Source organism: Chaetura pelagica, unplaced genomic scaffold, assembly GCF_000747805.2.
Source record: "Chaetura pelagica isolate M959 unplaced genomic scaffold, ChaPel_1.0 scaffold590, whole genome shotgun sequence".
Classification (NCBI taxonomy): domain Eukaryota; kingdom Metazoa; phylum Chordata; class Aves; order Apodiformes; family Apodidae; genus Chaetura; species Chaetura pelagica.
The window spans coordinates 172,351-185,873 of record NW_009951804.1 but is presented as its reverse complement, the minus strand read 5'-3'; the positions used below and the strand labels follow the sequence as shown (position 1 = coordinate 185,873).

The 13,523-nt window shown below is 49.7% G+C and overlaps 2 protein-coding genes across 2 annotated transcripts in view; both read left to right on the top strand.

Moving 5' to 3' along the window:
• The window catches only part of LOC104397813 (schlafen family member 11-like), a 13,222-nt gene extending 3,270 nt beyond the window's left edge, over positions 1–9,952 (top strand). The window contains 3 exon segments of the mRNA XM_010007827.1: positions 2,168–2,296; positions 5,513–6,281; positions 9,103–9,952. Coding sequence (XP_010006129.1) covers positions 2,168–2,296; positions 5,513–6,281; positions 9,103–9,952 — 1,748 coding nt within the window.
• A 1,007-nt stretch (positions 9,953–10,959) lies between these two features.
• MKS1 (Meckel syndrome, type 1) overlaps positions 10,960–13,523 on the top strand; it is a 14,115-nt gene continuing 11,551 nt past the window's right edge. Inside the window, exon 1 of the mRNA XM_010007817.1 lies at positions 10,960–11,025. Coding sequence (XP_010006119.1) covers positions 10,960–11,025 — 66 coding nt within the window. The remainder of the gene's footprint in view (positions 11,026–13,523) is intronic.

Here is a 13,523-nt window from a genome sequence, read left to right as displayed (position 1 = left end):
CAGCAGGACTTTTTGAAGCACTTCCAACAGGAATAAGTCTCCCTAGGGATCCATGTGCACCTAAGTGAAGTGGAAAGATTCAAAATTGCCCACGAGCTGTTTTGCTGATGACACTAAGCTGGGAGGAGTGGCTGACACACCAGAAGGCTGTGCTGCCATTCAGAGAGACCTGGACAGGCTGGAGAGTTGGGTGGGGAGAAACTTAATGAAATTCAACAAGGGGAAGTGCAGAGTTTTGCATTTGGGGAAGAGAAACACCATGTATCAGTACAGGTTGGGGGCTGAGCTGCTGGAGAGGAGTGATGGGGAAAGGGACCTGGGAGTCCTGGTGGGCAGGATGACCATGAGCCAGCAATGTGCCCTTGTGGCCAAGAAGGCCAATGGCATCTGGGGTGGGTTAGAAAGGGGCTGGTTAGTAGGTCAAGGGAGGTTCTCCTGCCCCTCTGTTCTGCCTTGGTGAGGCCACATCTGGAGTATTGTGTCCAGTTCTGGGCCCCTCAGTTCCAGAAGGACAGGGAACTGCTTGAAAGAGCCCAGGGCAGAGCCACAGAGATGCTGGAGGGAGGGGAACATCTCCCTGCTGAGGAAAGGCTGAGGGAGCTGGGGCTGTTGGGCTTGGAGAAGAGGAGACTGAGGGGCCACCTCATCCATGGGCACAAATCTGTTCAGGGCAGTGTCAGGAGGACAGAGCCAGGCTTTGTGCAGTGATGTCCAGTGACAGGACAAGGGGCAGTGGGTGCAAACTGGAGCCCAGGAGGTTCCATGTGAATCTCAGGAAGAACTTCTTTGCTGTGAGAGTGCCAGAGCCCTGGGCCAGGCTGCCCAGAGAGGCTGGGGAGTCTCCTTCTCTGGAGACATTCCAACCCCCCTGGCCACGTTCCTGTGTGATGTGCTCTGGGTGCCCCTGCTCTGGCAGGGGGGGTGGGCTGAGTGAGCTTTCCAGGTCCCTTCCAACCCCTGGGATTCTGGGATTCTGTGACTGTTAATGCAAATTGCAGAAGACTTTGGAAGCTGGCTTTGTCTGTTAGGATGCTTAGGAAGGAGTGATGTCCTGCTGGAAATCTGGCCTCTTGGGGTGCTTAAAAGGGGTTTATTTTGAAAAAAAAAAAAAGTCCTTACTGCTGCTGATCCCTGTGGAGTGAATTCCCCAGTGCTTGATGCACTGGCAAGGAGTGATCTCCATGCCCTGGTTTGATCTCTGTACATCCACCATCTTGCTTGTGTCCCAGCACTAAGGTTAAACAATCAGCTTTAATGGTGTTCATAGAATCACTAAGGTTGGAAGGGACCGCAAAGATCACCAAGTTCCAACCCCCCTGCCATGAGCAGGGAACCACCAGACCAGGTTGCACAAAACCTCATCCAGCCTGGCCTTAAAAACCTCCAGGGATGGGGCATCAACAACCTGCCTGGGCAACCCATCCCAGCTCCTCACCACCCTGAGAGTGAAGAATTTCTTCCTAAGATCTCACCTCAATCTCCCCTCTCTCAATTTAAAACCATCACCCCTTGTCCCATCACTGTCTTCTCAGATGAAAAGCCCCTCCCCAGCTCTTCTGGAGCCCCTTCAGGCACTGGAAGCTGCTCTCAGGTCTCCCTGGAGCCTTCTCTTCTCCAGGCTGAACACCCCAACTCTCCCAGCCTGGCTCCAGAGCAGAGCTGCTCCAGCCCTTGGATCATCTTCATGGCCCTTCTCTGGTCTCATTCCAACAGCTCCATGTCTCTCCTGTGCTGAGGGCCCCAGAACTGGACACAGAATTCAAGTGATGTCAAACTGATGTGCAAATTTTCTTCCCCTTATCAAGCATTAATAACGTCTCTAATGAAGTCAGCAACATGTGCAGAGCTACTCAAACCTTCCCTGGTGTCTGATCTCTTCAAAGGACACAGTGACACAAAAGAGGGGGTGCTGTCCACCCCTGTGCACTGGGGTCTCACCAAATTCACCCCCGTGGGGTCAAGGTCTTGCCTTTCACCTGGGAATCTTCTCTGTGCTGCGAGGCCTTGCTCCTGGTGCTTTGGTCATTCCTAACAATGTAGGCAGCATTTTTTTACTAGGCTTGTGAAGGGAGGTTTGAAATTAATCATGAATGGTTAGTGCTGCATTTTAAAAATTGGTATGGAAGGATTTTCATGGATATAACACATTTTTTTCTTCCCCCTCAAGATGTCTCAAATCTGGCTGATAACTTTGCGAATGAGCTCAGCTTGGCCAATGGTCCTCCTCTTATCAGGCCAGTTTATTCAAATGTTGGTCTCCAGAGTGTGTCTCAGCTCCAAGAACACCTCTACCCAGGTAAACCACTTACTATGGATATTTTTTTTTAATTTAAGATTGTATTTGACAGAAATTCTAGGAAGATAATGTGATACAAAGATAAGATTTCAGGCAAACAACTGTTAGGGTGTTTAAAAAGATGTAACTGCTCCAAGAATGTTGATTTTCCTGATTTTTCAGGTGTTTCAATCTCTTATCCCATTTTTGCCTCAATTTATAATCCCCAATGTACACAATTTTTGAGAATGTGCCCAGAGAGAGAATAATTTATTACTAGCATAACTGGAATCTAAGTAACATAACCAAAGAGCTGCTGTTAGTCAATATCTGGTTGTTGCAGATAAAGAAAGAGAAAGACAATAAATTAATACCACCGGGAAAAAGTAATAGTTACCTGCATGTTTCCCAGCATCCACCCCTGCTCCTGGTGTTACCCTCAGCCTTCCCCTACCACTCCCATCTGCTGGGGTTGTTGGGGTGGGTTGTCAGCATCTCCAGTTCTTCTCTCAGGAGTTTGTTGTTGATGCTGATGGGTTCTCTTGCCCACCCCAGGATCCCCTTTGGGGTCACTTGCTGTAGGTTTGCTAACACACTTTGACATCTTGTTCTTTCTTCTTGGGTCTGCAAGTTCATTGCTCTGTCAGAGTTTAGTGAACTTTTGTCTCACACAAGGTAGAGACTTGTTCTTTTTAAAGGCAGTTTTGTTCAGCTCTGGGGCTGCATTTCTTCAGTTGACCATCTGAGAGCTGTTTCTGGCCTCGGGATCTCCTGTGCTCTGTCTCTTACTGCCCCACACCTGAATTGAGCCCCACATCCTGTATCCCACATCTCAAGGCTCCTGTTGTCCTACCAGACCTGCATCTCTGCACTTTTTCTCAGCACATTATATGCAGAAAGATCTCATCCTGTGCAGGCCTCCTTGTGGCTGCTGTCTGTTATTGATGGTTATTATCCACAACCACCTGCTTATTAGAAAAGAAATGCTGTTACAGGCAAATCAAGTGGAAAAAAAAAAAAGTTAAAAAAGCTCCAACAGGTCAACAAAAACTCAAACAAAGCAACCAGACAAGCCTCCAGCCTGAGGCCTGGCACACTCAGTACACTCACTGTGGCTTGGTGCTGCAGTGCTGCTCTGCAAGGCTCAGCTCCAAGCCCTGGGTCTGATCAGCTCCGACATTTATCTTGCCCAGTGCATTAATTCTGCCCTCCAGGCTGGGCAAAGCAAAGCCCAGCCCTCCCCAGGCCAGGCTGCAGAGCCTTGCTTTGCTTTGCTTTTTGAGCAAAAGCCTTTTGGTTCTTGCAGAAACCTTTCAGCTCCAAAAGCAGTGATGGTTGCTGAGCAACAGAAAGTGCCACACACCAAGCCCAAGGGAAACAGGAGTAGCCAAGGGCAGTGGGAATTCCAGCATGTTCTGGGAGCAGGGTTGTGGCTTTAGGTCCAGCTCTGCAGCACATGGGAGAGACATGGAATTCCAGGTCCTTGTGCAGTATCAGCAACAAACAGATACCTTCTCATTAGACATAGTCTGTGGATGATTAATTTTTTTTCCAAAATCTGACCTATGGATGAACAATATTAATTGTTCATTTTCTAATTATTTTTCTAATCTTTTTATCTTTTCACACCTATTTTTGGGATAGTCAGATAATCCATGTACCGGTCAGTTCATAGCATTTGGTGCAGGGTGTACAATTGCTGTTTCTTGATGGGAATGTGCTTTTTTAAGGGAAGGCTGTGACACAATCAGTGTGTGCTTGGCCTGGTGATTGTGTTTTATGGATGGAGCAGTAATTTTCACCTGTCAATTTAAGAGAGGATTTGTGTTAATTTTTTTTTAATCACTGTTACTTGTTATTTTGGAGGAGCACCAGGTTTAGCAATGGGCTTCATGTATTCCCCTGTGTTTGTTAAGGATGTGGATCATTGGAGTGATGTGACAATCATGTGACAGAATGGGTAGATGCAGGGAGAAGAGTGGATGTGTCTTCCTTGACTTCAGCAAGGCTTTTGACACTGTCTCCCATAACATCCTGGTGGATAAGCTCAGGAAGTGTGAGAAGAGTGTACAGTGAGATGGATGGAGAACTGGCTGGACAACAGAGCCCAGAGGGTTGTGATCAATGGTGCAGAGTCCAGCTGGAGACCTGTGACTAGTGGTGCTCCCCAGGGAGCAGCACTGGGCCCAGTCTTATTCAGCATCTTCATCAGTGACCTGGATGAGGGGACAGTGTGTCCTCAGCAAGTTTGCTCATGACAAGAAGCTGGGAGAGTTGGCTGATGCACCTGAAGGCTGAGCAGCCATTCAGTGAGATCTAGACAGACTGGAGGGCTGGGCAAAGAGGAACCTCATGAGGTTCAACAAGTGTAGAGTCCTGCACCTGGGGAGAAAAAACACCATGCATCAGTATAGATTAGGGGTTGACCTGCTAGAAAGCAGCTCAATGGAGAAGGACCTTGGGATCCTGGTGGACAACAAGTTATCCATTGGACAACAATGTGCCCTTGTGGCCAAAAGAACCAATAGTGTCTTGGGATGCATTAAAAAAAGTGTGGCCAGCAGGTCAAGGGAGCTTCTTCTCCCCTTCTACCCTGCCCTAGTAAGACCACATCTAGAGTATCATGTCCAGTTCTGGGCTCCCCAGTTCCAGAGGGACAGGGATCTACTGGAGAGAGGCCAATGGAGGCTACAGGGATGATGAAGGGCCTGGAACACCTGCCTGAGGAGGAAAGGCTGAGAGACCTGGGGCTGTTTAGTTGAGAATAGAAAACTGAGACAGGACCTGATTAATGTCTATAAATACCTGTAGGGTGGGTGTCAAGAATGGGCCAGTCTCTGTTCAGTGGTGCCTGTGATGGAACGAGGGGGAACAGCACCAAGTGACAACACAGAAATTCCACCTTAACATGAGGAAGAAGTTTTTTCCTGTGAGGGTGACAGAGCCCTGGGCCAGGCTGCCCAGAGAGGCTGTGGAGTCTCCTTCTCTGGAGACTTCCAAGACCCATCTGGACATGTTCCTATGTGATGTGCTCTGGGTGTTCCTGCTTCAACAGGGGGGTTGCACTCGATGATCTTCAGAGGTCCCTGCCAACCCCTGTGATTCTTTGAATTTTTGACTCACACTGACCTTTTACTTTGATGACCTCATGGTATAATATATTCCTCTAGTAGCCAGAGTGTTGAGTAAATTATTTGCTGTATTTTGTTTTTCTAACTTCTGATATTTTTTTTCTAGTGGGTTCTGATGGAATCAAATGGAAGCCAGAAACCATCTGTGCTGACCTGTTCTCAGAGTATCCTGCATTAGAGGATTTAATGAAGAAGGAAATCCATCCACTTAGCAAGGGAGTATTGATATTTTCAAGAAGTTGGGCTGTTGAGATTGGATTGGAGAAAAAAAGGGATGTTGTGTGTGATGTTCTCTTAGTAGCTGAAAACACATACCCAGTGTTGTACACTGTAGTGGGGAACACCTGTTCTGCTGAGGCTGAGAACTTGAGAGAAACAGCTTATGCCTTAAAACAGAGACTGGTCAATGATGGCGGTTATGCTTCCAAAGTGTGTGTCATTCCCAAGATACTGCACCTGAGTGGCACAGAGGAGCAGATGGAAGTTGCAGGGGATGACATTCCCCAGCAAGAAGCCCAGGAAAACCTGTGTAATCACACCATCCTGTACCCAGAGGATTATGTCCTCACCTCCAGGGACATCCCTGCTTTCCTGCGTGCACTTGTGATTGTTGTACTGAGCTTTAAGTCCTACTTAAGTGACCATCTTGGCTGTGAGGTTTTCAACCTTCTCACTCTCAAACAGTATGAGCTGCTCTCCAAACACCTGCACAAAGCCAGGAAGCAGTTTGTCATTGGTCTTCCTGGAACAGGGAAAACAATCGTGGCTTTGAAGATCATTGAGAGAATAAGAAATGTTTTTCACTGTTCTGCAGAAGAGGTTCTCTACATCTGTGAGAACCAACCCTTGAAGAATTTTGTGGGGTAAGCAGTTATGTGAATTTCCTCTTTTTTTTCTTTCATTCCATCCTCTGTACATGCAGGACAAGCCCTGCTGATTTTACATCTGTTTGCCAAAGCTGTAACTTTGGCTGACACAAACACAGCACAGTCATCCCAAGCAAGGTTTCTGGTGGAGCTGAGCTCTGGCCCAGGCCCAGTGTTCACTGGCTCCAGTGGGAATCCCACGCTCAGGGGCTGCTGGATTGTGTTAGGCCTTCCCAATTTGATGGCCTTAGTTGAACAGTCTGTTATGGTGGGTCCTGACACCAAAACTACCCACCTGTCCTTCCCTGCTGCTGCCTCAGGGCTGCCTGTGCTGGGCTTGATGCAAGCTCCTGTGGAACTGGCCTTGGACCTGGGCCATTGAGACAAGGAGAACAGGAACTGCTGCCCTTGGGGTAAAGGATTGCAGGCTGAGCTGTTCCCCATTTCTCTTCAGGCTGCATTTCCATTTGTGTCATCATTGCAAGAGAGGGGACCTGATTAATGTCTATAAATATCTGTAGGGTGGGTGTCAAGAATGGGCCAGTCTCTGTTCAGTGGTGCCTGTGATGGAACGAGGGGGAACAGCACCAAGTGACAACACAGAAATTCCACCTTAACATGAGGAAGAAGTTTTTTCCTGTGAGGGTGACAGAGCCCTGGGCCAGGCTGCCCAGAGAGGCTGTGGAGTCTCCTTCTCTGGAGACTTCCAAGACCCATCTGGACATGTTCCTATGTGATGTGCTCTGGGTGTTCCTGCTTCAACAGGGGGGTTGCACTCGATGATCTTCAGAGGTCCCTGCCAACCCCTGTGATTCTTTGAATTTTTGACTCACACTGAACTTTTACTTTGATGACCTCATGGTATAATATATTCCTCTAGTAGCCAGAGTGTTGAGTAAATTATTTGCTGTATTTTGTTTTTCTAACTTCTGATATTTTTTTTCTAGTGGGTTCTGATGGAATCAAATGGAAGCCAGAAACCATCTGTGCTGACCTGTTCTCAGAGTATCCTGCATTAGAGGATTTAATGAAGAAGGAAATCCATCCACTTAGCAAGGGAGTATTGATATTTTCAAGAAGTTGGGCTGTTGAGATTGGATTGGAGAAAAAAAGGGATGTTGTGTGTGATGTTCTCTTAGTAGCTGAAAACACATACCCAGTGTTGTACACTGTAGTGGGGAACACCTGTTCTGCTGAGGCTGAGAACTTGAGAGAAACAGCTTATGCCTTAAAACAGAGACTGGTCAATGATGGCGGTTATGCTTCCAAAGTGTGTGTCATTCCCAAGATACTGCACCTGAGTGGCACAGAGGAGCAGATGGAAGTTGCAGGGGATGACATTCCCCAGCAAGAAGCCCAGGAAAACCTGTGTAATCACACCATCCTGTACCCAGAGGATTATGTCCTCACCTCCAGGGACATCCCTGCTTTCCTGCGTGCACTTGTGATTGTTGTACTGAGCTTTAAGTCCTACTTAAGTGACCATCTTGGCTGTGAGGTTTTCAACCTTCTCACTCTCAAACAGTATGAGCTGCTCTCCAAACACCTGCACAAAGCCAGGAAGCAGTTTGTCATTGGTCTTCCTGGAACAGGGAAAACAATCGTGGCTTTGAAGATCATTGAGAGAATAAGAAATGTTTTTCACTGTTCTGCAGAAGAGGTTCTCTACATCTGTGAGAACCAACCCTTGAAGAATTTTGTGGGGTAAGCAGTTATGTGAATTTCCTCTTTTTTTTCTTTCATTCCATCCTCTGTACATGCAGGACAAGCCCTGCTGATTTTACATCTGTTTGCCAAAGCTGTAACTTTGGCTGACACAAACACAGCACAGTCATCCCAAGCAAGGTTTCTGGTGGAGCTGAGCTCTGGCCCAGGCCCAGTGTTCACTGGCTCCAGTGGGAATCCCACGCTCAGGGGCTGCTGGATTGTGTTAGGCCTTCCCAATTTGATGGCCTTAGTTGAACAGTCTGTTATGGTGGGTCCTGACACCAAAACTACCCACCTGTCCTTCCCTGCTGCTGCCTCAGGGCTGCCTGTGCTGGGCTTGATGCAAGCTCCTGTGGAACTGGCCTTGGACCTGGGCCATTGAGACAAGGAGAACAGGAACTGCTGCCCTTGGGGTAAAGGATTGCAGGCTGAGCTGTTCCCCATTTCTCTTCAGGCTGCATTTCCATTTGTGTCATCATTGCAAGGTCATCAGGCCACTGGAGTGGACAAGGCACTTTGCACTGGGGAGTTGCAGCCTTGCTCATGTGGGAGAGGGACAGTTGGCTGCACTCCCGTGCTGCTGCCTCTCCAGCAGGACAGCTGGGCACTGACTGGCAGCTGGTGCCCCCCTCCACTGCTGGTCTCCAGTGGGTGGCAGCTGGTTGTTCTAGACCCAGTCCAGGCATGGCAGTGCCCACGCAGCAGGTCCTGGCCCCAGCAGGCAGATGGCCTGGCAGAGTGCTGCCAGTCCCCCTTGCCCTGGGGAGAAAAGGGGACCACGCTGCCTTCCCTGGGGCTGGGGGACAGCCCTGGAGAGCCTTGTCCAAGGGTCCCCATGTGGGAAGGGTGGTGGGCCCAAGTCCCCTCCAAGGGCAGTGGGTAGGGGCTGTGCATCAATGCCTGCACACAGCCAATCCATTGGAATAACTGTTTCCACCAGGAGGATAAAATAGTGTCCAGCCACTGGGGAAGGGACAGTTGCATTCTTCAGCAATATTAATTAAGCAGCCAAACGGCTTCCCAGCGAGGACCCGCTGAGGAGTGGGGGCAGTCAGTACAGATTTATCTGGGCACATCTTCTCTTCATTTACCATATGGGTTTTGGTTTGTTTTGTATTTTTAGGAACAAGATCTGCCAGTCAGTGACACGTGTTACCTTCTTAAAACGGGTCTTCCCAGAAGTGAAACACATTGTGGTTGATGAAGCTCAGAATTTTCGCTTGGAAGAAGGAGACTGGTACCAACATGCCAAAGAGCTAGTGAAGAAAACAAAAGGCATTCTCTGGATCTTCATGGATTTCTTCCAGACCACTCACCCATATGATTGTGGTCTTAACTTTTCAGAACTCTACCCTCAGGAATGGTTGACTAAAATGGTCCGTAACGCCAAGAAAATATGCAATGTCATGTTTGATCTAATGGAGAAAATCCTCGAAGAACAGAAGACGAACATGCCCTACGAGGTGCTGGGGGAGTTGTTGAAAGAGGCCACATGTGCCCATTCTCTGCCGGGTGACTACATCCTGAAACCACCAATGGAAATATCTGAGATAGTGAAGTATGTGATCACAAACTGCGACAGCTACTTCAGGCAAGGCTATCGCCTCAAAGACATTGCAATCCTGTGCAGCACTGGGGATGCAGCTGATTTTTTTCACTGCCAACTGGAAACAGAGCTAGGAAGGCAAAAAAAAAAAAGCATCATGAGGTTCCTGAGGAGAGCTGAGGAAGTTTCAGAAAACTGCATCGTCCTTGACAGCATCCGACGCTTCTCAGGCCTAGAAAGGAGGATTGTGTTCTGCATCCACCCTGTCCCTGCACAAGAGAAGATATCTCGCAACCTCCTGCTCTGCGCGGCCTCCAGAGCACACACCAAGCTCCATGTGCTGTACCACAGAGAAGAGATGTTCTTGAGTGAAATATCTTTCGACGACACAACTACACCCATGGACACTGGAATGTTCAGTTCCTGATGCCCTTTCTGCAGGCTGAGCCAAAAGAAAATATAAACAAATGATGCATATTTTGTGTAGGCCTGTTGGATGTCATCAAGTGGATTTGGATTTAAGGACATCACCCGCTAGAGCAGCTTGCTGAGAAAGACAATTGCAGAAGGAAGTCAACCATTCCAAACCACTTGCATAATCACAGAACAGTTTGGAGACTTGAAGTTTTAGTTCCTCTGCTCTTTAAGCTGATTGTGCATGGAATCATAGAATCATAGAGTATGTTGAGTTGGAAGGGACCCATCAGGATCATGAGTCCAACTCCTGTCCCTGTGTAGGGCACCCCAAGAATCACACCCTGTGCCTGAGAGCATCATCCAAAGGTTCTTGAACTCAGGCAGCCTTGGTGCTGTGACCACTGCCCTGGGAAGCTTGTTCCAGTGCTCAACCACCTTCTGACTTGTTTCAGCAGTACCAGAGTGGAACCACTGGTTGGAACCACAGCAGGGGCCATCTCTGTGTCCCTGCTGGTGCTGCTGCAAATGGTCAAAACTCTGTTTGTTTGGTTTTGGTTTGTTTTTTTTCAATCGTGGGGAGATTTTTGTGAATTTTCAGCCAAATGGGCTCTTTTTCCCATCCAAAAAGCCATGCCTCACTTGTGGGAGTGGTGGTGACTCTCTCCACCTCTGCTGGAAGTGGGGCTGGGCTTTTGTGGTGACATTGAAACACCCTAAATGCAAGTTTCTGCCCACAGAGGCAGTTCTGTCCCCAGCACTGTCCCCAAACCTCTCCTGAGCTGGCTCAGGTGTGCAGCTGTGCAGTGAGTTGGGAACTTGGGGGTCTTTTTTGGCAAATTAGGCTTTAGCTTAGGCAGGCTCCACCTTGTCGTGTAGCTGCCCAAGTGCTAGTGCTGGCATGAGGGGGAGTAGGAATGTGCTGGAGAATGAGGCAGGATCACAGAAAGGCTGAGGTAGGAAGGGACCTCTGGAGGTCATCTCATCCAACCTCCTGCTCAAGCAGGGACACCCAGGACCATGGCCAGATGGCTTTTGAAGATCTTCCTGGATGGAGACTCCACACCCTCCATGCATATGGATGAGGTCCCTTGAGACCTTCTCTTCTCCAGGCTCAGCAGTCACAGCTCTTTCAGCCTTTCCTCATAGGACAGATGCTCCAGTCCCATCATCATTTTCATGACCTTCTGTTGTACTCTCTCCAGTATGTCCATGTATTTCTGGTGCTGGGGAGCCCAGCACTGTACAGAGTGCTCCAGGTGTGACCTCGCCACTAGTGAGTGGAAGGATCATCTCCCTCAGCCTGCTGGCAACTCCCCTCCTAAAGCAGCCCTGGTTGTCATTAGTCTTTTTGTTTGCTGCAAGGGCACTTTTCTAGCTCAAGTTTAACTTGGGTGTCCACCAGGATCCTCAGCAGTCTTCTCTGAAGAGCTGCTTTCCAGCTGGTCAATCCCCAGCACATCCTGGTGCCTCCCCTCTCCAGGGGCAGGACTTTGCAGTTTTCCTTCTTGAACTTCATGACATTCCTGGCAGCCCATTTCTGCCAGGGCTTAATGCTTCTCCCTTGTGCTCCTCTTTTGGTAGCTGCTCACATTTGTACCTACTCAAGCTGTTAAAAAACTGCAGTGGGTCACCAAGATTTCCTCGTTCCAACTGGGACTATTGAAGACCTGAAGTCAACAAGCTGTTGCCTGGCAGAGCCTGTGTTGACAGCCCAGTTCTTGCTGTCATGTCAAATCTGCCATAAGCAGAACAGCTCTTGAAACTCTGACCCTGCAAAAACCTAGTGAGGCTCCACCACGTAATGACATCTTTTCTTTCTGTCTCAGGTGTTGACAGAGCTTTGCAAATGTCTGTCTAGGTTGGTAGTTCCTATAATTGCTTCCTCTGATACTAAATTTTTAAATGCTGAGTTCATTATGACCTAATATATTTACTCAGGAAAAAAGAAAACTAATTAAAAATTGTATCAGCCTTCTGCTTTTCTGTAATAATTGGCTTTTTCTGATTTGGGTATCTCTAGCATTTTTGGCAGCCAGAGCTTCAGATCTAAAAATGCAAGGGCCTTGCAATACCTGCAGGACCAGCGAGGCATTTCCACCCGCAGGTGATGATCTGAGGAGGAAGATCTAAATCCTGCTGGGTTTTATACTCCGTGCTGTTAGTGTTGCAGTTCCAGGGGCTCAGCCTCACCCCTGCACACGCTTCAGGGAATACACACTCCTGCAGTATTTAAACTTGTCTTGACCAAACCATTCCTGGAGTAGCAGTGGGGAAGCATCCCAGGAGTGGTATGGGAGGGGAGCCCTTCAAAGGGCAGGGGTCCCAGCTGGCAGAGCCATCAGGCACACCAGCTTGGCAGTGACTCCAGAGAGGACCATGGGGTGCCCAGGTTGCTGGGAGGGCAGGAGGGATGGAGCCCAGCCTGGGGCTGGCTCCAGGGAAGGGACCAGAGGAGCCAAGATGTTGGCTGGATGGGGCAGGTGTACAGGTTCCCGGGGACACCTCTTGAGCAAATATGGAACATGTGGAGCTTCAGAGTGTTTTCACAAGACTCACCCTGACAGGAGGAGGCCAGGGGGGGAGGTTTGGGGAAAGCAGCACAACCAGTGGCACCAGACACCAGGCAGCAAAGTGCCCGCTGGGCTGCAGGTGACAGAGGCTGCCACCCCGGGGGGGGACAGGCTGCTTGTCCTGGGTTGGTGGTCACAGCATCACGGGCTGGTTTGGGGTGCAGGGACGTTTAAAGGCCATCTAGTCCCGCCCTGCAATTTAAACTTGTCTTGACCAAACCATTCCTGGAGTAGCAGTGGGGAAGCATCCCAGGAGTGGTATGGGAGGGGAGCCCTTCAAAGGGCGGGGGTCCCAGCTGGCAGAGCCATCAGGCACACCAGCTTGGCAGTGACTCCAGAGAGGACCATGGGGTGCCCAGGTTGCTGGGAGGGCAGGAGGGATGGAGCCCAGCCTGGGGCTGGCTCCAGGGAAGGGACCAGAGGAGCCAAGATGTTGGCTGGATGGGGCAGGTGTACAGGTTCCCGGGGACACCTCTTGAGCAAATATGGAACATGTGGAGCTTCAGAGTGTTTTCACAAGACTCACCCTGACAGGAGGAGGCCAGGGGGGGAGGTTTGGGGAAAGCAGCACAACCAGTGGCACCAGACACCAGGCAGCAAAGTGCCCGCTGGGCTGCAGGTGACAGAGGCTGCCACCCCGGGGGGGGACAGGCTGCTTGTCCTGGGTTGGTGGTCACAGCATCACGGGCTGGTTTGGGGTGCAGGGACGTTTAAAGGACATCTAGTCCCGCCCTGCAGCGAGCAGGGACATCCTCAACTAGATCAGGTCGTTCACAGCCCCATCCAGCCTGGCCTGGGATGTTCCCAGGGATGGGGCATCCCCAGGCAACCTGCTCTGTCCACGAAGATGTTTCCCCGGCAGGCAGGGAATGTTGGGAAAGATGCGGGAAGGGGCTGGGAATAAACCTGCGGGAGGGGCAGGCTCAGAGGCGGCTCCTGGCAGGGTTTGCCCGGTGCGGGGCCGTGGGGGGGTCACTAAGGGGGGCTCACCCAGCGGGGCGGGCGGGATCC